At 34.2% G+C, this 23902-nt stretch overlaps 1 protein-coding gene across 4 annotated transcripts; it reads right to left on the bottom strand.

Annotated features, from left to right (window-relative positions):
* Positions 1–1513: 1513 nt before the first annotated feature.
* Positions 1514–20235, bottom strand: LOC140748883 (uncharacterized). Of its 4 annotated transcripts, none has more exons than XM_073081757.1 (8): positions 19888–20235; positions 17273–17463; positions 12206–12441; positions 10289–10741; positions 8801–9071; positions 7608–7707; positions 4966–5260; positions 1514–2851 (listed from the first exon to the last, which is right to left on the bottom strand). In XM_073081757.1, the coding sequence occupies exons 1-8, from the start codon at positions 20008–20010 to the stop codon at positions 2352–2354; spliced, it is 2169 nt and encodes a 722-aa protein (XP_072937858.1). In that variant the 5' UTR covers positions 20011–20235; the 3' UTR covers positions 1514–2351. The 4 variants fall into 4 exon arrangements, with proteins under 4 accessions (XP_072937858.1, XP_072937860.1, XP_072937859.1 ...); XM_073081759.1 differs by having other exon boundaries at positions 5059–5260; XM_073081758.1 differs by lacking the exon at positions 19888–20235 and adding an exon at positions 19229–19862.
* Positions 20236–23902: the final 3667 nt, after the last annotated feature.

Genomic DNA, 23902 nt, shown 5'->3' with positions numbered 1-23902 from the left:
ATATTACGTATTTTTCATGATTTCAAAAGCTAATAATTTTTTTTTGCCCTATTTTGATCCCTCGTGCAGCCCAAACTCTGTTTTAATATTAATAGAAAACATTGACCACAAACAAACTACCAGATGTATGGCCAGTTTATAGTCTGCTTATGTACGAGGGTGCGTTTTTAAGTCCGCGGAATGGCAGGGTTGGAGGGGGGATAGCGGGCTCGTTAAGGGCGGTACGTGTTAAGTGACTCATAAATAGTATAAATATAAAGTTTTATCACAATTGCATCATTAGTTTTAAAACTATCGACAATTAAACAACTCAATCCGGAAGAAAATTGGAAGTATGGAGAAAATCAAGCATCGCGCCGTTATAAAGTTCCTTACCAAGCAAGGAAAGTCTGTGCAAATCATAATGGAAGAGATGTCATCGGCTTACGGGGACTCTTGCCCTGGAAAAACGATGGTTTACAAGTGGAACAACCTTTTTAAGCAAGGCAGGGATTCACTTGAAGACGACCCACGACCAGGACGGTCTGTTGAGGTGACCATTCCGGAAACGATAGCGGAAGTCGAAAAATTAGTACTGGAAGATGCTCGGCTAAAGAAGAAACAGCTTGCAGAAATGGTTGGAGTATCGGATACAACCATTTTTAAAATTCTGCATGACCATCTTGGCATGACTAAGGTCAGCGCGCGGTGGGTGCCGAGAATGCTCACGCCGCCTCAGAAACAACAGCGCGTTGAATGTTCCCGTGCGTTTTTGAACCTCTGTGGAGAAGATAAGGATATTGTACTGAATCGAATTGTTACTGGAGATGAAACTTGGGTTCACCATTATGAACCTGAGTCTAAACAAGACTCCATGCAGTGGCATAAAAAGGGTACAGCACCTCCTAAAAAGTTTAAGGTGTCATAATCGTCCGGCAAACTCATGGCGACAGTCTTTTGGGATGCAGAAGGAATTTTGTTAATAGATTACAAAGATAAAAGTGTCTCTATAACCGGAGAATATTACGCAACAATCTTGGAGCGGTTAAAAGAAGCCATCAAAGAAAAAAGACGAGGAAAATTATCCAGAGGTGTCCTGCTGTTGCACGACAATGCGCCCGTACACAAGAGCCGTATTGCACTGGCTGCCCTGCATAAGGTGGGCTTTGATATTTTAAATCACCCACCCTATAGTCCAGACCTGGCTCCCAGCGATTATTATCTCTTTCCAAAAATAAAAAAAGAGCTTCGTGGAAAGAAATTTTCTACAGACGAAGAAGTAAAGGACGCAATTTCCTCGTATTTTTCCGACAAGGACAAAACATTTTTTTATGAGGGTTTAAATAAGTTAATACAAAGATCTGAAAAATGCATTCGTCTTGCAGGAGAATATGTAGAAAAAGAAAAATAATTTTGACATTTTATTTTCGCTCCTTGTCCCTCATTCCGCGAACTTAAAAACGTACCCTCGTACTTTAGTCTATGAAATAAAGTTTATAACAACATAAGGAAATTTAGTTTATTAAAAGACAACTTTACTCTCACAATTTATTCCAAATAACATTCAAATTTCATATCCAACAAGCCCAATTTGAAACAATCCAAAGTATGTGAAGGAATAAAAATTAGGGCCTATATCTAAAATTACTTAAACAAATCCTAGTTTACGATGAAGATCAGTACTTACATGTAATTGCACCATCTTTTAACTAAAATGCTTATTTTATTTTATACTACTATAAAATGAATAATCTATATCTAAAATTTAAAATATATTCCATAACGAATTTTCAATCATATATTAATTTTGCCCTTTCAAATAAATACTCAATTTTCTGGAAACATTATTTGACCTACCTATTAACAAAATAATACTTAACCTACAAATGATAAGTAGGGCTGTCACTTCAGTCTTTATTAGAAATATTTTCTAAAAAATATAAACAAAGTTATTATGTCGTATTTTTTCTTAATTTAAATTTTATGTCAATCCCATACAAAAGTATGCAAATCTCAACGCTGCCGAAAATCATTGGTTAAATAAAATGCACACGTTTTTTTTACAAAATAAACTGGTTTTCTCTAAACCTGAAGATAATCAGCCCTCTTCATCAAACATCTCACATAATTATCAAATTAATCTTGCATTGTTCGAGATTAACATAACCCACTCATCTACAAAGGTGAAACAGTGAATCACAAAACTCACAAATACTCTTACCAACTAGAGTAGGGAATAATTTCATTGAACACGATAATAAAATATTCATCTGTGTAAAATCATATTAAAATAAAATCTAATAAAAGAAATAAGTAACAAGAATTGAATAGGAAAGAAAAATAGACTATGAAGTGTAGTAATAATAGGAAATTTAGTATTCGTTGATCGCGTTTGTCACGACGAAACTCTTCACCTCACTGATGTTCCTGATGTCGTAGTCCGAGACCTCTTCGACCAGAATGTCTTCATTCTTGACGGGTATGGGAGGGAATGCATCGAGAAGTTCGCCCAGTTTCCGCCCGGTCGCCAATAACGTTTTGGTCCACCCACCATCGTTGATCAACTTTATATCATTGTCTTCAATTTTCGAATCCGTTGAATATATGTTTTCATAGTTCTCATTTCTAATGATAGGTGCCAAGTAATCCTTTCCGTCCTCGTAGTCGAATTCCGTTTTTTTCATACGTTTCTTGAGATTGGGTGGCCAGTCCTCATCGATTGGTAGATCGATGTACCCTCCAGATAGAACCTTGCTGGTGTCCAGATTCTTAACCACCTGATAATCATGGTCGGAATGTGGGCGGTTGAACGTGATCAGTTCATCCATATTGAATTCACCATCATCTATTACCGTTTCGTCGAGAGCCACTTCTGCAAATAAAATTAAACGACATATTAATAAGGTGTTGAAGAATAACTAACATTTATAGAAACTTTACTGTTTGCATACACCAATTAAAGAACACGTTGAAAATGTAGCTTTTTTGTATTTCGTATCATTAATTGCAACCTGCAATTGTATAGCAAATTTATCTGATGTTTAATAGCTACTACTACTACCGCTCATAGACATTTTGAACAAGATAAGTCTTTACAAAGAACTCAATTCGAACACATCCTTCAATGACTAGGATGTGATGCAATATGCAAATCATAAACGCCAGATAAGCTTAATATTTTATCACGTTTAGAATCATTTGATTGACAAACAAGTCATAGTCGAATGAACAATTAACTTTCATTTGTGCAAGTCGGGCTTGCACCGGTTTCCGATCATACCGGTTACATAAGTTGCACTTTTGTTACATGAATTTCGAAAGTTTCGCCTAAACCGGTTCAACGCTTCTTGTAACGTTGATCCATTTTTATTTGTTTCGTAAGGTCTGTACGTAAACGTATTTTCAATATTTTGCATACAAAAAATGTGTTTTATTTTAAATTTCAGCTGAACATTTCCTCGATAGTTACCAAATTGCTTTGTGCATTGTACAAAGCTAATAATAGAAAAAGTGTAACAAAGTATGTAAAAACAGTAAATGGAAAATTCGTTGAAAAATACAGAATAGTTTCATAGTGTAAAATAAACAATACATACATCTAGTATCTATACGAATATAGGCAGTTTACATTAATCCGGACAAGGCTAGAGGGTTGACTTATTATTTCTGATCGCTTTATTATTTCTCATCCTGAGTTCCTGCGTTTAGGCAAAAGTATGTGGATGCTGGGCACCGGGCTGGCCTGCATTGCACATGAGGTGAACATCTAAGATTCTTAGCCCTCAAGGAGAGGCAATGCACTCCTGTTTTATACGGAGAGGGTTACAGATTTCGATGGGTCGCAATAAACATCAGGCTACTAAACGCTCGCTTGTTACTTCAATCTTATAGAAAGTCTTATGTCATTCTGCGAGTACATTGTTACCTTTAAGTTATGTTAATATAAGCATCTTATATATATTTTTAGGAAGTAGAAAAGTTGATCCGTAAAGCTATCTAACGTCACGAAATCTTTAAGTGATAAAATACGCATTGTTTTTCTCCCAAATACGTAGGTATTGTGAATTTTGTTGCAACCAGGCAAGCGTGACGACCGTTCTAACGTAAGTAAATGAGTATGACGTTCTCCGCTGTTATTTTTGGGTCGTTTTTTGTGACAATGGTATTACAAACAACCGAATGCAACTATTTGTAGCTGAAATGAATACACACGCTATTGAGGAAACTTCATACTTGGTGTGTTGTTAGTGGAAATTCGATCTTGGAGAAATATTAACTTTCAGATTTGTCTTTCCAAATACTTTCTATTAGATTGTTGAATATTGACAAGTAAGATATTCGGTCGTTTCATGTGACAAGTATTATTATCATTCATAGATTTTTCAATGTTCTGTTTTAATCCCCCTTTACACTTAAAATTCACCATTCTAAAATTAGTTTTTCGTATTATATAATGTGTATTTTATATTATTTAGTATTTACAATTAAATTATAGATAGGATTATCATTTTTGTAAATATGTTGGCCCTGTACGCATTTGCAAAAATTGCTCTATTTTCTTTTTTACTGTTTTATCGTCATCGACTATTCAAATTTAAAAATAGTTTTTTTTGTTAGGTAATGTGCAGATGACCTTTGCTACGACATATTACTGTTTGCCGATGAGTCTTTTTCCGCTGTTAAGACACGACCTTTATTTTTTTATTGAGTACTTCGTGCACATAATTTTTTCATCAAGTTCAAGATTTTTTGTTTTCTTCTGTTTTAGTCCGTTATTATATTTCTAAATCCACGTTCAGAAAGAAAGAAAGAAACTGTTTTAGTGGAAGAATCAGTTTTACCGACTTTTGATGGTAAGCTTGGCGACTCGAATTTTTTGGAGTTGGCAACACTAGCCGGTGTCCAACCATAGAGCAGGACGGACGTTTTGCCTGCTCGGAGACGTCACTCCACCCGAGCAGCGCGCGGTGACGTCACGGTACTCACTGTTGGTGGCGGAGAGCAGCGCGCGGGTGACGGCGGGCGAGGGGTGCGGCGCGGGCGCGGGGGGCGAGCGCGCGGTGACGTCACGGTACTCACTGTTGGTGGCGGAGAGCAGCGCGCGGGTGACGGCGGGCGAGGGGTGCGGCGCGGGCGCGGGGGGCGAGCGCGCGCGCGGCCGCAGCTCGTCGCGCACGGAGGGCAGCGCCACGAGCGCCACCGACAGCAGCAGCACCAGCAGACACGTCGCCGGCTGCGTGCCCTTGCCGCTCTGGGGGGACGTCACGCCCGTCAACACGTTCTGGGGGGAAAACACGCCATTTACATCATGTGGCACACCTTTATGCAACGTTTTGATACTCGCGAACAATCCGCCGAATAAATCGCCGAACGATAACGAGGATATGATCGACCACGCACGAATACAGGACCATAGTAATATGCTGTGAAAAACCTACACCCCGAATACTTACCCATTGCAATATAAATATTCACAAAACATTAAACATTATTCGCAGACCAATAATATCCGCTGTTATGAAAAAAAGTTACAGCTACCTGTAATAAAACAATCGGCAATCGATCAACTAATTGATTACAACCAAAAAGTATTTTATGATGTTGTAAGATACTTTTCGAGATATATTCCGGATCTTAAGAAGATATATAATATGATTACATTAAACTTAGCTAAGGCATTATGTCGTATACAGAAGTAATATCAGTCACCAATAACAAGATTTATATAAACACTATTAACTGTAACAAACATCAGTAACATTTGTCTCTTTTAAAGATAAGATTACGTAATCAGCAACAGAAATTTTCTTATCATTTGGTATAATTATGCCTCAGTTAGTTTCATATTCGAATGTATTGTAAAACAATTTAATTACAAAAATTATAACATATCTTTAAGTCTTTTGTTTCCTATTATTTACGAAAAGTACAAAAAATAAAAGCACTTCAGGGATGATGTATAACCGTTCATGAAATTGACTAAAATTCTCAGTAAACTGTGTATAAATAGGCAATTATATAATACTTAAGGATATGACTCTTTTAGGATTTCTGTTCAAATTGCAAAAACCCGCGCACTAACTCAGTATACTAATAAAATGAGTATTATTATTCGTATAAAAAGTATGATTTAGACGATAGTATTTGCTTCTATTTGTGCCCGTACATTGTATTTCAGGATAAACAAGTCTGCTTTAGTTACAATATAACAGACAATTTAGTGTGACTTTTGACCTACGATAAGGAAAATTAAACAAAATTAGATAAAAATCGATATATAATGTAACAAATAGGGTAGCAGGGTTAATTACTATATTTACGTCTTCATCAGAACAAGTACAGTAATACTGCGTAAAAATGTTAAAATTAATAGTGTTGAGTATATTAATATCATCAGTTTGGTGCAAAGGTGGCATCGAAGATAACAATGCTGTGGAAACATTTTACGGCAAGTACAAATTGTTATATATATGGCCAAAAACGAGGCAAAGAATCGAGAATTGCACAGAGGCGACTTATTCAAAAATGGAATACTATGGAAGCGAGCCCTTTAAATGTGACTGCAGCAGACAATCGCCAAATTTGGCGTTTGTGAAGCAAGATACATTGTACATCGGTTACGGTGTGCTGGTTGACATCGTTCAGAATTCAGACGAGGCTGCCCAAGCACTTCAAGATACATGCAAATGTACGCCAATCAACAAATCCAGGACTGTATTCATGAAAGTGAACGAAGACTTTATGTTACACTATGAACAGGAAGATATTCTTAGGATGTATTTGTTCGGCAAGCGGATTCCTGATGACAATGAGATGCAAGGACTACTCGCCAGTTTCACTGATTTGAAGGATAAAGAGGGCATGTTGGTTTGCAAAGCTTAAGGTTCTCACGTTGAAAACCCTTTTATAATGTGCAAAATATATTACTTTGTAGAGTATGCTGCTTTATTTTACATCTTTTTTTTTGTATTTGCCTCGGGCATATTGTTTTGTTTGAAGGTAACCTTCACTTGCAGGAAAGGAACAAACTATTCGTATTTTAATGAGATATTTCTCCACCCCTGCCGATAAAACTAATAAAATATTTATTTGCTAATTATTCGTGACAATGATGACAAATTATTAATTTCTGAAAATTTCTGAATTTGCTTGTTCTTGATGATGATGTAATATTTTCTTCTCTGTGTTTATGGTAAATAAATGTAATATTTTAGATTCCGTTCATTACTTGGCATATGACCATCGACAACATAATACCCACAATTTAAAAAGTATGTCAATAGATAAACGTGTCTTGAACTTCTCAATTATTTTTATGAAAATTCTGCAAGCATATAATCATAAACTTACATTATGATACAAAAGTACTTATACTAGTGCAATAATTTCGTACAGATAGTATTTTTACTCTGTAATTTTTTAACACACTTTACATTAAAACAGTGTTCGTATTTATGTACGCGTAACAAATATACATATAGAAAAATAAAAAAATATTTTGCTAGTAAACTTTTCTCCCAAAACTTGCGATTTATGGTATCAATTTTAAATTTTATATTTTGGTCTTGAAAAAATCACACTCGTCATGTTCCCAAACACCCAAAAAGAAGTATAATATCAATAATTACCTGCAATCTCTTCAGTTGTGTTGACAGAGATTGGTTCTGCGACTGCAGTATCTTTATCCGCCTGATGAGCGTTTGGTTCTCCGCCGTGCACTGTTTAACCCTGAAAGCGATCGATATTAGCACCGCGGCCTTGCATAGGTTCTGAACTCACCTTGGAATTCAATTATTAAGTGACTCATAGCTACTTCTAGACAGTAACTGTTTAGTGGGACGGTTTGGTATAGCGGTCAGTTTACAGGTCTGTAACGAAATATTCTGGGTTCGATCCTCGGTCAAACATTTAAACGAATATATTTTCTGTGTACGTTTATGACTAGAAATCTTTGATATTAAAGCATTATTACGGTGATTAGCGTGGGGGTAAAATTTATGGGGGAAAACAGTGGTCTTTACAATATTTTCAGGGGCCATAACAGCCATACAGAGCCATTACTAATACTAAGATATTAAAGATTCCCTTTAAAATTTTGTAAGTGGTAATAGGAGGGTCACATCAACCTACTAATTACGCCAATTACTCATTGTAAAGTAATTTACTCCTTGATTCGATGTATCTTGTTATATCAAATACACTTAACAACTCGTATAAATCAATTACTTTGAGCGATACTAAAACCAACTTTCATATTGTAAGTGCTTATAAACTTTCACTATCATATTTTTAATTCTAAGTAGCATTAATAATGTATGTATAATAAGAAAGTGGTATTTTTATACTACTGGTTTAAATTTAATCTTAGCTCATGAATACAGAAGATTGGGATATTACAAGCTTCTATTTAACTTGTTTTGTTTTCCACTTAAACACGAATCCACATAGGTAGTTAAGGTGTTATCCTAAGAACAGAGTTAGTATGCAACACTCTTTTAACTTTTACATACCAGCTAACCATAAGCTAACTACTACTGATATAATGCAAACATATTTGTAGATAGTACTGATCTCGCAAAGCCAACCAACTTAAAATTTGTTAACAATAAATTTTGGCTATAAAGTGTACACACAATATCATGTAGTATTCGTCACACCGAAGCTTTCATGCGAAAATATAGGGCGGGATTGAATACGGTACATACTCGTAGTAAGAAATCTATCTACTTTCCTAACACACTACATTATATAAAACTAATTTCAAAAGAAAACAATGTAACAATTATTGTGAGTGAACGAAAGAGTGAACGTCTGAACATACCTGTCTTCTAATCCGTCAACATACTCCTTCTTGCGTTTCCTCGAGTCTTGCGCAGAGATCTTATTCCTGATCTTCCGTCGGATCCTCTTAAGTTCCCTCTCCTCGTGCTTGGTCAGCGGATAGCTAGTGGGGAGGGTAATCCCCTCCTTCGCTAGAAGTCTTCTCTCCTCAGCGGTTAACACGAGCCTTGGGTAACCGTTCCTACCATCGTTCAACTGAGTGTCCTTCTGGTCTAAGTCATCATCATCGCTCCTCTCGCTGCCTGAATCATCTGAAAGCATTGAAAATGGTAGAACAACGTATGACAGTAATCTGGTAACGGCATCAACCGTATGTACTTAGTAGCGACATTTCCACTGCATTCTGGCTTTTTTACAATTTACTGTTCAGAGCTAACAAAGCATCCGTGATTTCAGCATTCATCATCGAGAAAAGACAAAATTTCAGTTAAGATTGCTAAAAATGTATGGGCGGCAGTAACCTTTAAATATAATGTCGACTGCGCGCTTGCTTTCTATTTTAAAAGATTACTTATCTTGTACCATATATTATTTTAATGACAATTGATATTTTATTGGCATTTGCGGGGGTGTAACATTTTAATGTCAATACTAATGTAACATTTGGTACCTTTAGGTACTAATAAAGTAAAAATAAGAAATTAAGGATTCTATGTAAATAAACTTTGAATAAATAACGTTTATTTTAAAAACGGAGATGTAAATTTATTCCAAAACTATTAAAACTTTTTCATCTTAAAACATTTTTACTTCTTTAACTCGTCTCTCACTAATTATACTGGCTCATAATTTTGAAATGAAAAGTACAAAAACATTTTTAGAGTAAATACTGTACCGTTACATTACCATGTAACGGATCTTTAGACTTTACAATGAATAGTTTTTCTTTAAAAAAAAAAAGGTGGTATACAAACAAAAAGCTAGGTCATCGACCGGTTGATGCCTGAAGTCTCCAAATTACTTACGATTCAACAATCAGCCTAATAGGCAGCACTGATTGAACGGCTTCAATTATTATGGCGACACAAATAAACGGCCAATGGCTTTTATTAGGTCCACCTGATTAGATTTAAAGTCCAGTATAGTGGATGTGGAACCCACCGATAAAACAGAAAATAGGACTGAAGTCCCATATTTAGTAATATTAAGTCCTATATTTAATCACGGATGCTTTGCTATTCTTGAGCACAAGTAGAAATGCCTAACTTAAGTTTAACTAAGCTAATGTTTTTTGAATTTCATGTTTTTGTCAATTAGGTAGTCTAATTTTTGGCGAGCGATATTTTTTTAAATATACATACTTCATAACATTCTCAGAGGCTGTGATATCTACTTAGCAACGTCAGGATAACCTGTAGTGGTATATTACAGACTATATGGTCTTCTCATTCTAAATCTTGCAACAAGGAGTGGGGACTGATGGCAGTGGTAATGGTAATGTATAAATGATGAGGAGTTGCTAACTTACCACAATTGGCCTCGTTGGACTCGTATTCATAGTCGTTACGGGCTTCCATCTTTAGATCTTGCATCTTGCTTTGCGAGAGCAGGTTCGCCGCTGCTATTTTGATATTGGACGCATTCTTGAGATCCGCGGCGTTAATAATCTTGATCGATTTCAAATCCTTCATATCCTTGATGGTAACCGGTAGTAATATTGACCGGGGATTGCCCGCCATTGGGGCTACCCGGATAACTCTCCTCTGTGGCGCTACCGTTTCCACAGGCTTAGAGTAGACTTTAGTTTGCGGGTTTATAACCTGTATATTGGTCAGTTTTAACGGTTTATGTGGTTGCGCCTTAACAACTAATTGTGGTTTTTGGACATTGCCGGCTTGTAATTTAATGGAGGGCTTCTGGACCTTAGGTTGAACGACCTGCACTTGCGTGTGGGAGAGGCGACGTTTTCTGCTGCCTTTACCTAAAATCATCGTTTAATTAGTAGTTTTCTTCACCCATATCCCTAAGCTTTGACAAGGGTGGTACCAACGGAACATGTGGATGCCGGTTAAGTAACATAGACCACCTTAGCCTTCAGGAGTGACAGTTCATTTCTGTTTGGCATAAGATAGGACTCCTCTCTTATATAGAATTGGTTACAGATACCCATGAGCAAAAATGACCAATCACCATCAGGCAGACTACATGCTCGTTTGCTACCGCAATCTTCTAAAACAACTAGAATTCTCTGTATTGTAGGCCAAACTAGTACAGACACGGCCAAATACTAAAGCACGCATATTCAGTACAAATTGCATCATTCAAATGTCTGCATGGTTGGTAATCGAATACACTACGTATGAAACCGGTTACACACATAATAAAGGATTTCGGGTAAACGTTGAAAATGGAGTAATCGACTGAGCTCTAATAGTCTCAATAAACGAAAACAAATTTCGAGCAAATAACAAAAAAATATCATTCAAAAGTGATTCGCAGAACAGATAAATAGAACAGAACATTGTATTGTTTTTGTCTGTTGTTCCTTTATTATTTTGAGTATGGTTTTTACTTCTTATTTCTTATTTTTCTTTTCTTCCTACACATATTTACGTTTTTTTAATATTATTGAAGCAGCAAACGGAATACAATCTAACTGATGGTAAGTAGCTACCGTATCGCCCAGGAACATCTGTGAAGAACTCCAGATAAGATTGGATTTGTTCCTGTGATCGGCCACAGAGCCTTGCTACCCCTGAGGACTAAGTTGAAAGGCCTCTGAATAAACATGTCTCCTCCTCGGATGGAACATTACTACATACTACATGGTACCAGTCAAAAATAATACCTCTGATAATATTCAACGCAGATACGCATTATCAATATAAAATGCAATATGCAACATTATCGGAATCTGCGTAACATATTATTAAAGAGTTGCCTGTGAATTTCATCATTACTCCTTACCACACGTAGCATAATGAGTCCCATGCTAGATAACCAATAATTTGGAGGACGAACTGACGTGTATTCAAGTGTTATAAACAATCAATTTCCATGAATCATTTTGTAAATAATGCTTATATTACGCAACATTATAAATAATGACGCCGTTCCATTTTACACCAACCGACATGCTCTAAGTGTAACGGAACTTTCGAAAACAACGAAATGTTGAGCTAGAGTTGTCAGCTACAAAATGTTAAAAAATAGAATTTTCTAACGCGTAGCTTGGCGAATGTAGCAAGATACGAGACACTTGAGACACTCATTAATTGAGACAAAAAAAATAAGATATTCAGAAAATAGGTCATTGAAATGGTGGATTAATTTACTCATAATATCACAATGAAAGTTTTATCCAAGGTTACGTCGATATGTCAATATTTCAACATTAAAAACAAAACCGAAACAACTGAACAAACTATTTATCATACACACTTACCAGGACTTTGGAATGTAGACGACTTATTGAAGAAGCCCGGCATGACATGTTGTTCAAAGTTCACCATATCGAAGTCATCCTCAACTTGGTCCAAGGAACCGTTGGTCTCCTCGTTGGAATCCTGGATTACGACGTCCTGGGTCTCCGGACTCGTGGACCCCAACTCTGGTGCTATTTGTTGTTCCTCATCGCAGGAGTTTTGTATCAGGAATGGCGATAGTTCTTGCTCGAAATCACTAAAAGACGTAAGTTAATATTAGCTGTCTATTCAAATATGCAAAATAATACATTGTGGACAGATAGGTATACCTGAAGTTTTCTTAAGCGTTGCTATATTTAGGTCTGAAGGGTGTGGCAAGCCAAAGACCTCGTAAGGACTTTATTTCTATTTTACACTAAAATCACATAAACCAAAACACGGAAACTACAGGTCCACACACACGCACAGAAAATCTAGTAGTTATAAATAGTAATTACAGGTTAAAACTAAAACCCACGCTGAAATCGCACTAGGAAAATCGTTAATCCTGACGATCCTGATGAGGAAAATAACAAAATTATTAAAAACGTGTACTGTTATCGATTCTTTAATGGTATTCAAAATTGTAAATTAATTGGACCGTTTCAAGTGGGTAAAATTCGAGTTCAAAGACTCCGTTACATACAGACATACCTACGTCCTGATAAGCTAATAAAAGCATTGTAAAAATGGACGTGATTGAATTATATGAGACCATCACTGTATCTATCACCATATAGTAGAAGCTTACTATACTAGACATAATTATTTAATTACAATGATCTCGTTTGAAGGCCATAGCAATATTGCAGACGCGTCGATATTCATGACTAAATTGGAACGCCTCTTGCTTGAGTCATCGTCTTCTTTAAACCACACATGAATTCAGAACCATCTCCAAACTTTCTTGTGTGCTTTCTTAAGTTAATTATGTATGCACAAACAACATTCAACGAGATTTTAATATATTTACCGCTTCGTTCCGGTCTGAAGCATGCTACTTTGAGCATGCATTTTATAAACCATTTTCATATTACGTATTTTGCTAATGCTTAAAGATTTAATTACATAATGAAACGATGTTATATGTTACCGTAATATTTGATATTCCATAATTCTGATAATATTCTGTTGGACGTGCCTTAAACACGTTTTGTTCCATCTGACATCGGTGCTACGCCTAAACTTGTTATCTGGTATCATTCGAGATAAACGTATGTTAATGAAAACAATTTAATTACATCTACATTTAAAAATATATACTTTTAAAACTATAAGATGTTATATTATTATAGCTTTTATATTTCGAAGCATTGTATTTAATACACAATTTTCAGAAAATATGAATTACGTAACAGATCTGCGTCATGTTTACTTTGAAACAATTTATTCGACTACATACATAATTATATATTATTTTATCAGTCATCTAGTTTCTTTATAGTATTGATTTCTTATTCAAAGTGTGTTCTTCGCTATAATAATAATATAAAATTTAATCACCTAAAACTTTCTATTCCGTGTAGCCTTCTAGTACATAATATAAAAATCTTTAACAGTGATTCATGTAAGGTGCTGTGCATGATTCTCTATGTAACATGGTATTCTGCCACTGTGTGTTTTGAATACATTTTGAACCGACTAAACCATTAAAAAACACGTATTTTAAAGTATTATCGAAATAGCAAACCGGTCTAACATGTTTTGTCTGAGTATTCGTTCAATCGACGCCTTTAAAAAGTTTAAAGTTCTATGACCCAGGGCCATTTCACTTCAAAACCATAATCGATAGTCACATCGATGTTATGAAGATATACCTCGTATATATCATGTTTGGCCAAAAATAAATGTTATTTTTCTTATAAACTACGACAACTATTTCTGCTTCTATTTCTATTCAGAACGAGCTTTATTGCGCAACTTTATCGACCATAGAGCTTTGATATAATTTTTATATATGAAGTAGCCAAAGAAAACGCGGGTTAGATAGAACAATAATGCGGTAATTAATACAGCTTTTGCACCGTTTACTTATGTGATATTAATTTCTAATCCGTAGATAATTCCGAATAGTTAGGTGTATGAGACATTAAAGATGTTAATACCATAAGACTATCTATGAAATAATAATGCCATATAATAATTATTAATCTAATATGTGTTATCAATCAAAAATGAACACACGACTCTAACTTTAGATCTTAAGCATAGCCTTATATAATTTCAATAACTGCGTCCGGTTTGAAATCGAGCGCTACTGGGGTTGACCGAGCCAATATCCACATGAATAAAGTATAAACTGTAGGTACACATTGACCACATTGCGTCCAGTGCACTTGTGCAGTCGGCCTTCGGTTCAGCCTTTTGCAACGGTTCCGTAAATGCATTTATCAATACCAACCGTGAATCATTTTCACAAGTATTTTAATGAATTTTCTCAACCGTTTCCAATGATAAACTATAAATAAAACAATGTTATTCAGATTTAAACTGAACTGAGTACAATTTACGTTGTTTGTAATGGTTAATAAGTATGAAGGTGAAAGAAGGGCAATAGAAGAATGTCGGTACACTAGTTACGCTATATGCGCAACTAAGCATGAAACAGATAACATGTTTAATATCACTATCACTGGGTGTGACCCTGAATATCTGATAACCCCGCGTAAAATGCCACTTTTATTAATTATTTACATTATGTATGAGTTGTACGCCTTTATCCGCGTGGACACAGTATAAGGATCTGGAGTTTTTTCTAATTTCTAAAATCCAATCAATACGATAATACAGGTGCTTTCCTTTATTTATAATTTAAGAACAAAAGAGTTTAAAACAATATGTCAATGCCATTTCAAAATTGATTTCAATTTTGAGAAAGTATTTGCCATGTCCTTCTTCAGGGTTTAAGCAATCTTCAAATTACAATTCTTAAAAATAATTTCAATAAATGAGCCGTGACAAACAGACTAGTAGTTACTTTTGTAATTGAATTTTAAATTTTAAAGGAAAATAATATAATAAAGTGACCAGAAAATAAAAAATAATCTTAGATGCTACAGCAAGATTACTTATTTGTCCTTCATTCAAATCGCAACTAATACGGATACCTAATCGATTATTTTTACAGAAATTGCTGATGATAAAAGCTCTGGACTAATGGTTCTCTATAAATCCTCGATAATATTTTGTTACTTCGATTATGTTTAACAATGACAGGTTTATTTATTTTGATAAAGTTCTTTTCCAATTCTATTCATTTCAATAATTGTTAAGGAGTTAGTTTGTTACCAAAGTCAACATCTTTTGTTAAGCTTTACTCAAGTTACTTGAAAATACATATTACCTAAAATTGCATCATGATTCAAGTTCGCACAAGGAAAAGCAAAAAGAAATACGTGGCACAATCCACATCACAACTTAATACGCGGTCAGGAAACCTTAACACTGACTCACACGAACATAACGTAGAAAACAGTTACATTATGTAATCTAAGGCCATCATCATGATTAATCTCGGGAAAGCACATTTAGATATTTTGTTCATAAATTTATTAACTAACATATTTTAGGAGTAATTGTATATTATTTGATTCTATAAATGACAAGGTTTAAAGAAATTTAAACAGACTAGAATTTTGTTATGACAAAAAAACTTTAAGCAAATGAGTGTGCTAAATAGTATATCTATTTACTGTACTATACTCTACTTATACAAATTATACTTTGTCATAATTAGTTCAGCTATCATCATAATCATCAACTCATTATTGTATGTATTGTATTGCTGTGGTTGTAATCACATTATGATTTAAGTTAGGAATGTAGTGTGTGTAAGTATGAATGTAGTAATAAGGGCAAAAACCTTTCCTTTTATATAACAAAACCTTTATATAGAATTCTCATGCATGTATTTTCCGTATGATATTTTCCTTCACAGTTAAAGCAAGGTATAGACATTGATGACACATAATAATATTTAATTCTCAGGTTTGAAAAACCACATCATCTCTAATTCACATCTCATGAATAAAACCCTAGTTTAGTCCTTTTATGTACCACTGGCTTATCATTTGTTAAGGAGTAATTTTGATAAGTTTAGCACCACGGAATAATTATCTGATAATAGTGCTTATATAATGTCTAAATCTAGGAATTGTGATAAAACCCTGCTGCAAAAAATATTACACGACATATATCACATTTTATATCATACACAAATGAGATGAAAAGATTCTAGATGAAACCAAGCTTACATATAAATACCTAAAAAACGTTGACTTCAAATCTAAATGCGCACAAAAATATTGCTAAAGACACATTTTATTGTCTTAAGCAGCATTTTTAAAGTGTATACCAATATAAACAAACATTTAAACTTACTTAACAAATTAGAATTTAGAACAAATTGCATTGTATCACCGACAAAGGTTGTATGGTCAGCATTTATATTCATTACACATAAAGCAGTGAGTCACCATTGGTGTTTGTTATAACTGTTTTGTCAGATGTGATGAACATGACAAATAGTTCAAAGCCGAAAAATAAATGTCCCACGAATGTTAGTCAAGTGTATGCATCACTTTCAAGGGATTATTTTAAAAGCCATATAATAATTTTCTTTTGAGTAAGATATGCTTATTTTTAAACATAGCATATAAAATAAGTATATCACATAATTCTCATCTTTACAGTAGTGGAGTAAAATCAGTTTTTATAAGTCACAGAAATAATAGTTATTACACTAGGACTTACTAGTAGAACTGTTCACAATTCATCTACAATAAATATCTCAAATAATGTGTACATTAGACTCTTACATTAACATCAACCTAGTCTGTGAAGATTTATGACACACCTACTTGAAATTAATCATATATTCTACTATTTTTTTAGATGTCAAGTAGAACTACTGTCTTATTTAGAATCGGTTATAGATGCACCATGATCAGTAACTCACATAGTTGTAATTCCAGATTTGAATGACAAATATACATGATTGTAAAATGCAATGAAATATTTTAGATAACTATTAAAGTTTAAACACTCACAAGTCTGCCTGGTCACTTGATAATCCACTGTCCGAACATGAGCTGCTAGTTCCTTCTGGCTGTGAATTCTGTGACACATTGTCGGGACACAGGTTGAAATCCGGAATAGATTCATCGAGAAAGTTCAATGACCCTTGCTCCAAAGAAAATATATTTTCCAATAAGTCATCGGACCCCTGCCAGCTATCCGTCTGTAACAATATATAAATGTTAAACAACATATTTCTTTTTTGTTTAAAAGGTTACTGTAAATCTAGCAAGTGTTCAACTTAATAGTGTATTTAAAGACAATTCACATCTAAAACAATCATTTCATGCTTTGTATATGTGTTGCTAAGAAATAACTAGATAAGAATCTAAATATATATAACTCAAAGGTGACTGACTGACATAGTGATCTATCTACGCACAGCCAAAACCACTGGACGGATCGGGCTGAAATTTGGCATGCAGGTAGACGTTATGACGTAGGCATCCGCTAAGAAAGGATTTTGATCAATTCTACCCCCAAGGGGATAAAATAGGAGATGAAAATATTAGTTAATAACGCGAACGAAACCGCGGGCAAAAGCTTGTCCCATATAAATAAGCATTGAAGAATATAAAAAATTAGACATAAAACATTAATAGTGGAATATATGGAGTTGAAAGTTTTATCTAATCTTTTATCTACATAATACATTCAATATGCAGCATTGGACGCATAATTATGACATAATAATAGTTTATACATCCATATTTCACATTACATGCTCTACAACAGGCATTGTTTCATACATAGTGATAGCATTTTCAATTATTAATTTTGGTACATCATTCAGAAATCAATTAATTACTAAGATTCACGTATACAAGTAAATAAAATTCAAAATACAAAAATAATAATTTTGATGCATATTCCCCATAGGAACTGCAGAACTTCATTAAGAGACTAATTAATGACTACTATAACAAACGATGGTACATCATTTACTAATTGGGTTTTTTGCTCTCAGTACTGAAAACAAGGTTTTATCAAGCATTTATTCCTTGTTTTTGCATACATTTGATAAGGCTTGAATACACTGATATATGATACAATGTTCTAGTTCATAGTTAATGATAGTAGTTCAATTTAATATATCTATAAGTCATATTATTATAATATAAAAAAAAAAAAAACAAAAATTAATCAATTTGTTAGTGACTAAAATTAAACAACTATTTGTATCTGTAATAAAATATTGTATTTCATTTAATTTGTTACAGAAATTGTGACAATTTGTAGCAGATTAAAAAATAGAACAAGAGTAAAAAGAATATACTTTTTTGTATTCTATACTTGGTTAAGTGCCAGTATGATTATAATGTAATTCTTATTATATTGAGATTATAATATCCTCACTAAATATGAATATTGTTTTACACTGAGTCATTTTCAGCGGATCGCACCTTTTACTTTGTATTTACAGCTACTTTCATTTCTAGACTTTTACTTTATAAAGAGAAAGGCACTAAACTTGCATTATGGAACAAATATATTTATGATCGAATTCATTGGATGCAAACGCCAATTACTAACCTTCATAGTGATAAAAATAATAACAAAAGATTAAAGTATTTTATATTAAGTGTATTGGTTATCTCTGCTTCCTAGTTAATAATCCATTTATCTTGAATATATTCCTGTTATTGAATACAATTGATAACAACAAGCAGATTTATATACCAAGAAATTTAAATTTTTCACTAGACACTAGATTTTTCTACAAAATTTTAATAAGAAGTAAACTTCATAGGATAGTTAAATATTTTTCACAGATCTACTTTTAAGAAGTCTTTTAACAATAGTGTTTTCAAATTAATACTGTAATTACAAAATTCAACAAATTTATTTCATGCCTATGATTGCAACTTTTATTAATAAATTACTATTAACAATACTAAAATACTCATAGAAAAGACCTTTGAATTTACCTCTAACAAAGATAAGAGGTCTAGCTTCTTATCCATTTTGACTAATTGTTGTCTGGCATGGATATTACAACATCAACACATCAGCTTAGATGAATCACTTCCGATAAATATGTAAATCACAAAGCACGAGAAGAAAGTTCACAACACACTGATTTGTTTTCAACCAGTCCTGTTATGAGATGATGCACAAACAATTTTTAATTCAGCTGGCATATGGCAAAGGCAGCGACCGCATGGTGCCTAGCTGGCACTACCGATTGTTTACGTCTCACGCCCGGCTCGTGGCTTCGCGAAATGATAACGCGCACGGTAGTTTACCGGAGAATTATCCTGTCCCGAGCGTAACACGCGTTAACAATGTTTTAAGGAAACGATTTCCTATTAGAATGATACCGGCGGCGAGCCACGTTCGTTCCAAAATCGAAATGACCGTGTAACGGTAAAAGTGGGAGCGTAAGCCCATGAAAGTCGTAGAACGAGGTGCGCTCGTCTTGTCACGAACTCATTGCTTCACCGCGCGTCAGCTAGGTATATCGCTCATTCCCTTCACAATTTACGATCATTATTTCGCCCGATGGCCATTGTGCCAGCTATTAACTCGCTTGTTGATACGTTATCAATCACGATTGCGACATCCTTGTAAATGTAAAGATACCAACCGTAATGCCCTCTTGTTGAAAGTTATCCATTTTTACTGATTTAAAGTTCACAGAGTCCAGATCCTGATCATTTCCAGTTAGATATTCCAAGATATTATTCATGTCTTCATTTACGAGAGTCATTGTCTAGGGTTTTTCCACATGTAAAAATTCGTCATCATAAAGCACTGCTATAATATTTCAGTTATATTATTTTTTCATTTGCACTAATTTAATCACCGCATTTCTAAATATTTATTTTCAGATAACATTGGTAAAACTTTAGTTTACAAAATAAAATATGATCTACACAAACATGACATTTCAGTACAACTTCCAACGTGGAAATAATGACGTCATGAAAGTAGTACACTCTTCTCGATTTCATTGGTGCATTGGCAATGCTACAACGTAAAAAAGTGTCTCTGTTACGCCATCTCTTGACAAGTAATACTAATTACGACAACGTTCCGTTCACATCATGACGCTTAGTTTATGATAATTAATTGCACTGAAATAAATTTTGACAAAACTTTTGGAATTATTTTCCGAAGATATTTTTTAGGTATATACATTTTCGAAAATTTCTTCAACAAAATAATATAGAACGATGCGTGAAATGGCCCAACTATCAGTGACAGTACATAGCTCTGTACGGCTGATTGCAATGGCGATGTTATTATATGGCGGGAGTTTTAAAATGAAATTTGTTGTAGTTCGATTTTTTTTATTACTATCACGTAACACAATCCGTTTGTTAGTGGAAAACCTAATTCAATAGGTATAAACATATTTTCTATTAAAATCGTATTAAACCTGTTGACATAATCTATTACATAATTGAGGGAGTTTGACTTAAAGGAATTGAGACTTGAGTTCCATAATAATTTTAGGTAAGAATAACGGAATAATTATGTATGTTATTAGGTAGATAAGTATTGTTTATTGTATAATTACGAATATATTTTTAAAAGAAACAAAGGCAACAAATACGTGTAAACAGTTAAGATGCCCATCAAGTTTGTCTATCCCTAAAATAAATTTTGTTTTTTTAAGGGCGATATAAGTTGACCATGACCTTGTTTTTCTCTTCTATGACCATGACTATTAATTTTCAAATAAAAAAACAATTGTGATTTATTTTTCATTTTTAGAACTATGAGAGGAAAAATACCAGCACATTATAACTATTCGTCGTGTTCTGTATACTTTGGAAGAAAGTATTATGAGTCCAAATACTGCATTGCACTTTTAGCCCTTATTTAAGCTGCTAACGCCCGTGCCCGTGCGACATCTTTCTTGGCAAAGAACACAAATCGTGAAATTATATTTAGGATTTGCGTTTTAAGACTAACTGTATATTTCTAAAGTATTTTCCGATCTTTCAAATTTCGAGTTCAAAGGCTGGAAGAAGATTCCAAAAAGACAAACGCTTAAAGAATAGTAGACGCTTTGACGATTTCTGGAAGAATGCCAATGTATTGCAGGTTTTTTAAGAAGTGCTCGCTTCGTTGGGCTACAGAGTAGGCTCAATTTTGGACAATTTAATATGGGGATCATGGAGCGGATATTTGTTCTGCTACTCACTCCTTAGAGAGTTGCAAGTATTTATTATAGACTGCAATTTTCGCAGAACAGGATTCTCAGTGAAATAACGATTCTTTAAGCTTTAAATTGTTTTAATTTTACTTTAATCGAAATAAGGCGAGTATAGAAGGATATAGGTAATACAATAAGTATAGCTTAAAACTGATCATTTTAAAGAAAAATGATATGAGAAATTTCAGGAGAAGAAACTTGAATATTGAAATGCTCATTTGAAAAGGTTTTCTTACAATATAAAATATGAAATAAATAGTGTAGAGGGTATTTAAAACGAGGTCGATGGCTACTGACTGAGTTTATGTAACGGTGGGTCAGCTAGCAGTGCGAATTTTTTACGTATAAAGTGTCAAGTAATATTTCAGTGCATGATAGCGCCACTGCAGACATATTTGTCGCAGTCTGGCTCTGACTGAAATCTATTTTGCTGAAAAAACATTTACGCCAGATGTATGAGCTTTTACAGGAACCAATTTTGTAGAACTTAATGGGATTTAACTTGAGCTACGTAGTTCAACCCAGAACCTTATAGATTTTTACTACAATTTATGGACTCTTTATCTGTTGTATGTATAGTTGTTACTGTTTATGTATTTACAAAGTCACGATTAGAGTTATCACGTAAACAAAACCTACCTGCATATAAAATATTTATCGCCCATAAATCGTAAGTATCTACTCATATAATTTATTTTAAATAGTTATACATTTGTTCAATGCTAGAGTGTAGTTTATTATATTTATTGTATTGAGAAGTGGTAAGTATTTATATTTTCATGTCAATAATGTAATATGTAAGTAGGTAGTAGGCACTAGTAGGTAGTCGTAAGTGTATCATTATGTGGTTAATCGCTGTTAAGGTAGTAAAACTGTAAGCATAAATAATATAAAGTATAAGCATAATTTTATATTGCGGAAGGTCGTTTGTCCACCGCACCGTGACCGAGCCGATACAGAGGACGAGAATATTTCGGGCCGATTTGAATATGTGGTGACGGCGATAGTTTGTCCATCGCGACCGATATCGGTTTATTTTGTTCCAGCTGTCACCTGTGTGACGGAAGTGTATGGACAAGTTCCAACGTGTTTTATATTGCCAGCACATCGGCCCGTCAAAATCTCGTTGCCGCTCTAGCGGTCACGCCGATCTACTCGAAATATCGGCGGCCGGGATGACGGCGCTCGGGTGTCGAACGTGCGGTGGACAAGCGGCTTTAGTAGATGTATGTAATATTAAATATATGTACGCCACTCCGGCGCCGTCGTTAATTATTGGTATCGGCTCGGTGACGGTGTTGGTGGACAAACGGCGTAAGAAGGTACTTAATGCAACTGTTGAACTTTATTAAATAGGAATCTACCGGATGGTAAGTGGAAAATGCCGTCCATCGACATTTGTAATGGACCCTTGAGCAGGTCCGGCTTAAGGCATTTTAGGGCCCCATTGGATAGTAATAATTAAAAACATTTCAATTGAAATAAGTTAACCGTAGTTAATAGTAAATAGTTTAGATACGTATCGTGTAAGCGAAAATGTTGGCATTTCGGGGCCCTTCCCGAGTCAGGGGCCCCCTGTGCATATAGGTTAAAGACTAATAGAATAATAGTTTGTTAGTCATATAACCAGCAATATCATAAGTAATATAAATATTTTTAAATGTATTTCTGTGACTTAAGTAATTGTGATAACAAGAGGTAATTCGATTATCGTCAATAATTGTCATCTTTACTCAATTTTGAAAGTTTAATAAGTACTCGTTCAAGTGGAATCAAAGGTCAACGAGTAAATAACTTTAACTTGTAAGCTTCGCAATAAATATCAAATTCCGAACAAAATTTACACTAAGTGCCCACTTAAGTACTTAAGCTTTTTGATTGAAAAGCGTTAAAGTTAATTATTTGTTGTAATTCGCTAAACTTATAAGTATCTCCTTTAATAAAATAAGTTTCGAAAAATATAGGTAGGTATTTCTTATTAGAAATATTTATCTAAACCAAAGTCGATAAAATATAAAAGAAAGTGTAATAAATATTAAATAAGATTAATATGAAAATTATTCTTTGAGTTTAATTCCTTAACTAAGAGCTCAGATTAATTAAGAAAATATTTGTAAGGTAATAAGTCTTGTGCGCCTGATAAAAAATAATAGCAAATTACTGAATACGTTTCAAAATACAACATCAGCAGGCGTTATGTTATTTCAATTTAATGTGACTAATTTACTATTGAACTATGAACACAAAATTATGTTCAGTATTTATGGTATTTCTCTACGCCGCACAATCCACAATTATTAAATCTGTAGTATAATACCTATCATTGATTCAGGATCATTAGCCGACCCGACTCGACTTAGGGTCCTATCCGCTATATATAGCGAGCGTCCGGTATATAGCGCGCGGCAAAATTTCATATAGAAGATCAGGAGTCTTT

The sequence above is a fragment of the Epargyreus clarus genome, unplaced genomic scaffold, assembly GCF_041222505.1.
Source record: "Epargyreus clarus isolate Ecla_fem2 unplaced genomic scaffold, WU_Ecla_fem_2.2 ptg000017l, whole genome shotgun sequence".
Classification (NCBI taxonomy): Eukaryota; Metazoa; Arthropoda; class Insecta; order Lepidoptera; family Hesperiidae; genus Epargyreus; species Epargyreus clarus.
The sequence above is the reverse complement of the archived record's forward strand: the minus strand, read 5'-3'. Positions and strand labels throughout refer to the sequence as shown.

What these genes read in the sequence shown, in the direction of transcription:
- LOC140748883 (XM_073081757.1), bottom strand. Translation starts at nt 20,010, where the DNA reads ATGACTCTCGTAAATGAAGACATGAATAATATCTTGGAATATCTAACT. An exon ending in GTTGACGGATTAGAAGACAG is followed by an intron (nt 7,708 to 8,800) that starts GTATGTTCAGAC and finishes GATCGCTTTCAG; the next exon opens with GGTTAAACAGTGCACGGCGG. An exon ending in GCTGCTCTCCGCCACCAACA is followed by an intron (nt 2,852 to 4,965) that starts GTGAGTACCGTG and finishes TTTTATTTGCAG; the next exon opens with AAGTGGCTCTCGACGAAACG.